The sequence below is a fragment of the Sinocyclocheilus grahami genome, unplaced genomic scaffold, assembly GCF_001515645.1.
Source record: "Sinocyclocheilus grahami isolate Dianchi unplaced genomic scaffold, SAMN03320097.WGS_v1.1 scaffold1007.1, whole genome shotgun sequence".
Classification (NCBI taxonomy): Eukaryota; Metazoa; Chordata; class Actinopteri; order Cypriniformes; family Cyprinidae; genus Sinocyclocheilus; species Sinocyclocheilus grahami.
Genome location: NW_015506186.1, coordinates 246,364 through 253,004, shown reverse-complemented (window position 1 = coordinate 253,004; position 6,641 = coordinate 246,364). Strand labels below are relative to the sequence as shown.

The 6,641-nt window shown below is 40.9% G+C and overlaps 1 protein-coding gene across 1 annotated transcript in view; it reads left to right on the top strand.

Annotated features, from left to right (window-relative positions):
* ets2 (v-ets avian erythroblastosis virus E26 oncogene homolog 2) overlaps window positions 1-4,963 on the top strand; it is a 9,441-nt gene extending 4,478 nt beyond the window's left edge. Inside the window, exons 7-11 of the mRNA XM_016250788.1 lie at window positions 752-919; window positions 1,895-2,134; window positions 2,344-2,361; window positions 2,676-2,843; window positions 4,056-4,963. Coding sequence (XP_016106274.1) covers window positions 752-919; window positions 1,895-2,134; window positions 2,344-2,361; window positions 2,676-2,843; window positions 4,056-4,303 — 842 coding nt within the window. The 3' untranslated portion in view covers window positions 4,304-4,963. The remainder of the gene's footprint in view (window positions 1-751; window positions 920-1,894; window positions 2,135-2,343; window positions 2,362-2,675; window positions 2,844-4,055) is intronic.
* The last annotated feature ends 1,678 nt before the right edge of the window (window positions 4,964-6,641 follow it).

The window sequence follows — 6,641 nt, the reverse complement described above, 5'->3', positions numbered from 1 at the left end:
GCACGCACTGATTTCCGGATTGAATCCGATTCACGTCTTCGTTTGCACGCACGCACTGATTTCCGGATTGAATCCGATTCACGTCTTCGTTTGCAAGCACGCACTGATTTCCGGATTGAATCCGATTCACGTCTTCGTTTGCAAGCACGCACTGATTTCCGGATTGAATCCGATTCACGTCTTCGTTTGCAAGCACGCACTGATTTCCGGATTGAATCCGATTCACGTCTTCGTTTGCACGCACTCACTGATTTCCGGATTGAATCCGATTCACGTCTTCGTTTGCACGCACGCACTGATTTCCGGATTGAATCCGATACACGTCTTCGTTTACAAATTCTATAAGATTGTTTAGTTGTCTAATATTTTTTTCTTCAGAATAGTGAGAACCGCAACCTCCATTTAAATGAAGAAAAAGTCTCAGTGTATCCAGAATCGTGCAGCTCTATTTTGCACACAAACCGTTCTTAATCAAGTCCAGTTTTTATGCAGCCGGCTGATTTTTGTTCATGGTATTCAGCAGCAATTAAATGTTTTGCAAAAAGAGACAGAATAAATGTTTGATATCTACATGTTTGACTTTTATGTAATGTTTTGATCGAAACTGGGAATCGATAAGTGGAACTAGAATTGATGAAATTCAAACGGTCCCCAACCCTAGTGTTTCTGTTAGTTATCTCTTTATTGAGCTGTAGTAGCGTTCAGAACAAACTCTGATAGAGCGTGTGTGTGTGTGTGTGTGTGTGTGAAGGTCTCGGTCTGGAGGAGTGTTCTCTGAAGGTTCCGGAGTCTTGCAGCAGTCTCCTGCGGGAGCTCTTCGAGACGTCTGAGGAGTCGGGTCTGCTGGCGTTCGGTCAGGAGCTCTCCATGTACCCCAAACCTCAGCTCAGCTCCGTCAGCATCAGCCACACCAGTCGAGGTCAGATCTCACGCCTCAGGCCCTCATCTAGGGCTGGGGATCGTCTGCGAAAATATCTGCCAGCGGGGCAAGAACAATCATCTTGTTTAGCTTTGAATTAAGATTCTTTTTCTTACTCCATTGGCAGATTTTTTTTTTTTATATATATATATATAGAAAACAAGACTTAAAATCTTAAATCATTTTACTTGTACATTAAATGCATCTTGATTCAAGAATGTTTAGATGTTTAAACTAGAACACAAGACAGAAATACTAAGAAGATCATTTTTTTTGCAGTGAAGATGCTGACATGGCATTAAATAAAAATATACTACTACTAATTATAATTTAATTTATTTAAAGAAAGAGCAATTTGTTCAGTAAACATTGTTAAATTTTAGAGAGAGAAAAAGCAATTGGTTTAGTTTTTTCCTCCTGCTTTACCGAAACCAAAAAAAAGTATCTGATTCCTGACCTTAACCCATGTAATCCCAGATTTTTCTCAGACATGAAAATATCACAATGTGTCATTAGTCACCCCTTAAAATAATACATTTTTATTGAAGAGTGTGTTTTATGGTTGGTCACAAAGGTGACCGGTGGGATAATGTGTGTCCTGAAGTTAAATTATTTCTGCAGTCAGAAAAATTCTTCTATATCTCAGCTCAGTTATTAAACTTTCATCTCATTCTATGGTTATTATTATACATAAAAAAATCTTATACAACACTGAAAAGGTATACTAAGATACAAAAAAATTATCCCACCGGTCACAGTTATGACCATCAGCATGTTTACTCATTCTATGTCCACACCGCACATATTTAATCGGGACACTTTATTTATTCCATATTTGCAGAAAAGCACTAAAACAGCAGTCGGCAGTATTTTTAGAGCTTTATAAATGCAAGCTTTGTTTGCGGTCGCTATTGTGAGCGGTGGGACTGACTGGGTTAAGTGTCTGAGGAGTTGTGGTTGGTGTGTTCCTCACAGTGTCGTCGGTGGAGAGCGTGGATGGCTCGGAGAGTGTCCTCCGCTCCTGGGGGAGCCACTCGTCGCTCGCTGATGCCCAGCGCGTCCCGTCCTACGACAGCTTCGAGGAGGAGCTCTGCGTGGCTCCGCTGGGCCTCGGCAAACAGGGCCTGTCCTTCAAAGACTACGTCCAGGAGAGGAACGAGCCGCTGGAGCAGGGCAAACCCGTCATCCCCGCCGCCGTGCTCGCCGGATTCACCGGTGCGTCTCATTAATTTATTAATCACATCATTGCATATTTATTCATATTAAATACCTACTTATAATACGCATCTTTTTATTGCGTTTTTCCAAATTAATACCTGATGGGAATTTACACTGACGGCTTCCTAAAGACCTGTGTAAAAGCATCATGAAAACGAATGTTTGGGTGTCTGAGTCTTCAGCTCTCTGTGATTGGTGCTCCGCAGGGAGTGGCCCCAAGAATCGTGGAGCTCTATTTTGCACACAAACCGTTCTTAATCAAGTCCAGTTTTTATGCAGCCGGCTGATTTTTGTTCATGGTATTCAGCAGCAATTAAATGTTTTGCAAAAAGAGACAGAATAAATGTTTGATATCTACATGTTTGACTTTTATGTAATGTTTTGATCGAAACTGGGAATCGATAAGTGGAACTAGAATTGATGAAATTCAAACGGTCCCCAACCCTAGTGTTTCTGTTAGTTATCTCTTTATTGAGCTGTAGTAGCGTTCAGAACAAACTCTGATAGAGCGTGTGTGTGTGTGTGTGTGTGTGTGAAGGTCTCGGTCTGGAGGAGTGTTCTCTGAAGGTTCCGGAGTCTTGCAGCAGTCTCCTGCGGGAGCTCTTCGAGACGTCTGAGGAGTCGGGTCTGCTGGCGTTCGGTCAGGAGCTCTCCATGTACCCCAAACCTCAGCTCAGCTCCGTCAGCATCAGCTACACCAGTCGAGGTCAGATCTCACGCCTCAGGCCCTCATCTAGGGCTGGGGATCGTCTGTGAAAATATCTGCCAGCGGGGCAAGAACGATCATCTTGTTTAGCTTTGAATTAAGATTCTTTTTCTTACTCCATTGGCAGATTTTTTTTTTATATATATATATATATAGAAAACAAGACTTAAAATCTTAAATCATTTTACTTGTACATTAAATGCATCTTGATTCAAGAATGTTTAGATGTTTAAACTAGAACACAAGACAGAAATACTAAGAAGATCATTTTTTGCAGTGAAGATGCTGACATGGCATTAAATAAAAATATACTACTACTAATTATAATTTAATTTATTTAAAGAGAGCAATTTGTTCAGTAAACATTGTTAAATTTTAGAGAGAGAAAAAGCAATTGGTTTAGTTTTTTCCTCCTGCTTTACCGAAACCAAAAAAAAGTATCTGATTCCTGACCTTAACCCATGTAATCCCAGATTTTTCTCAGACATGAAAATATCACAATGTGTCATTAGTCACCCCTTAAAATAATACATTTTTATTGAAGAGTGTGTTTTATGGTTGGTCACAAAGGTGACCGGTGGGATAATGTGTGTCCTGAAGTTAAATTATTTCTGCAGTCAGAAAAATTCTTCTATATCTCAGCTCAGTTATTAAACTTTCATCTCATTCTATGGTTATTATTATACATAAAAAAATCTTATACAACACTGAAAAGGTATACTAAGATACAAAAAAATTATCCCACCGGTCACAGTTATGACCATCAGCATGTTTACTCATTCTATGTCCACACCGCACATATTTAATCGAGCCCCTGCCGTGTAAATAAAGCCTAACTGGTGTCTGTTGCGTTCCCAAACACGAGCTAAACTCACAGCACGTGAAATAAAGGAGTGGACGGCATTCATTCAGTGTGAACGAGCCGATCTGAGACGCAGAAAACACCGGATCACGAGCTGATGGTCTGAACGAAGTGAGCGCTTCGCTTTGAAACAGACTTGATGAAGGGATTAATCATATAGTGCTTTCGGTTTGAGTTCATTTGACAGATACTGTGCCAAAGCATAATGACTCTAAACACAACTCTAAACATCTTTTATGTTAGAATAAGAAGTTAAATATATTTTAAAAACTACAGTTTTTGCCTGGAAGACCTATATTGTTTCATATCGTCATGTGACCGTGATGACATCGAGACGATATCATGATAATGTTATCTCACGAGGCTGTTCTTGTGCCGTCAGGTGGCGCGCCGCTGGGGAAAGAGGAAAAACAAGCCTAAGATGAACTACGAGAAGCTGAGTCGAGGCCTGCGCTACTACTACGACAAGAACATCATCCACAAGACGTCAGGGAAGCGCTACGTGTACCGCTTCGTCTGCGACCTGCACAACCTGCTGGGATACACGGTGGAGGAGCTGCACGGCATGCTGGGAGTGCAGCCGGACACCGAGGACTGAAGCGCTCGCGGAGACACCCGTGTCACGTCCTGACCTCAGCGGAGGTCTCTGTTTGAGGAGAACGGCCGGTTCGGTCGACGCACGCTTCTCCGGTCAGCCGAGCGTTAAACACACTTTAAAACACTGATCTGATCTTCTGACACTGTGTTCACTGAACCAGACGATTCCTGGAATAATGTAGATTCACCGAGAGACGGAAGAGCGTTTATTTTCCGAGCACACGGCGGGGATTGCCCGATCTGTGATTTATCGCGGCGGAGCTCTGGATCGATTGATTTATTGAGAACCGCATTTTCAGGTTTGAATCGCATCTGGTGGCCTTTCTGATGGAACAATCACTCTGAACTCTTAACTCTTTCCCTGCCAAACACAGAATTTTCCGTGTTTTCACTGTTAAACGCTAGGGGGCGCTATTACGCATCTCCTGAATGAGTCTAGAATCACTCGATCAAAAACACAGACCAGGAAGACGCAGAAACCAGCGCTCTCTTATGTAAGCATGTGCATATGAAAAACAATGCGATCATCAACACTAACCGCGTATAAATGAAACCTGCCTAATGCTAGCGAGTGACATGTGGATCCAGAAAGTGTTAAAGGCCTGTGAAGCTTTGGGAGCGCTGATGGAAGCATCTACTGCAGCTTTGCTTTGATAATATCACTGAAGATATATATATTGATGCATAAGGTCTATAAAAATCAAATGTGAGTACAGATGATTATCCTGTACCTGTGGACATATAACTGAATTTTTAAAACTAGTTAACCCTGGGTCATTCTAAGGAAATCCCTGGTTATCGTGCTTCACACTGATGATCATAATACACTGGGCTAACAATTAATCCTAGGTTAGAAACACGTTCTTATTTGCATATTCGAGGTGTTAGACTCTGACTGGATGAAATCAGCAGTGACCTGCTTACATAACGGCTTATTGGTTTTTCCTGAATTGACGTTTCCCGACTATAAGGTAATAATTCAACTCCTCTTCACTCCAATTGATGCGTTTTTCGTCACCATTTTAATTTAAAAGGGCGAAGATAACCCCGGGTTTAAAAGGGCGAAGATAACCCCGGGTTTAAAAGGGCGAAGATAACCCCGGGTTTAAAAGGGCGAAGATAACCCCGGGTTTAAAAGGTCGAAGATAACCCCGGGTTTAAAAGGGTTAAAAGGGCGAAGGTGACCCGGGGTTAAAAGGGCGAAGATAACCCGGGGTTAATCGCAGAGTGAAAAGTCCTTATGAAGGTATACTGTACTTAGTATGATTTATTAATAATGAAAGGGCGAAGATGACCCGGCGTTAAAAGGGCGAAGATGACCCGGCGTTAAAAGGGTGAAGATGACCCGGGGTTAAAAGGGCGAAGATGACCCGGGGTTAAAAGGGCGAAGATAACCCGGGGTTAATCGCAGAGTGAAAAGTCCTTATGAAGGTATACTGTACTTAGTATGATTTATTAATAATGTGTTTACTGAGTTTGGTCATTTAAAAACACTATTTTAATGCATTAAGCCACATTAAGCGTTTTCCTAGCAGTTTTCTATGGATGCAATTAAACACGTTGCTTTCGTACTATGGGCTCATATCTGCTTCTGTGTACATTCTATGATTTATTACCTAATGATGTTTATTGAGTTTGGTATTTTTTTTAAATGTTTTAATGCATTAAGACATTCGCCCAATAATTATCATTCTGTCATCATTGATTCTCCCTCATGTCGTGTATGACCTTATTTGTGACCCTGCACCAAAAACAGTCATAATGGTGATAGATCATCTGAAAGCTGAATAAATAAGCTCTCCATTGATGTATGGTTTGTTAGGATCGGACAATATTTGAAAATCTGGAATCTGAGGGTGCAAAAAAATCTAAATATTGAGAAAATCATCTTTAAAGTTGTTCAAATGAAGTTCTTAGCAATGCATATTACTAATCAAACATTAAGTTCTAGGTGCATGATCTTTACTTAATATCCTAATGATTTTTGGCATAAAAGAGAAATCAATAATTTTGACAATGTTTTATTAACAAAGTTCGGGAGGAGCACATTCAGATAATTAACCTAACTAACACGAGAGGAGTCATACAGTTTTGAAATAACATAAGGGTAAATAGATGTGTATTTTTGGGTGAACTATCCCTTCGATGAATAAGTGTACACTCAACACACACAACTGCATCTCTACTGTACTCTACTGTACATTAGAATGACTCATTAATGATTCTGAGTCAGCCAGTTCTGCAGTTCTGGTTCAAACTCACTGTGCTTGTGTGTCATTAATGTATGAGCGTCGTTTGTAGAAGCAGACTCACACTCACACACACACACACACACACAC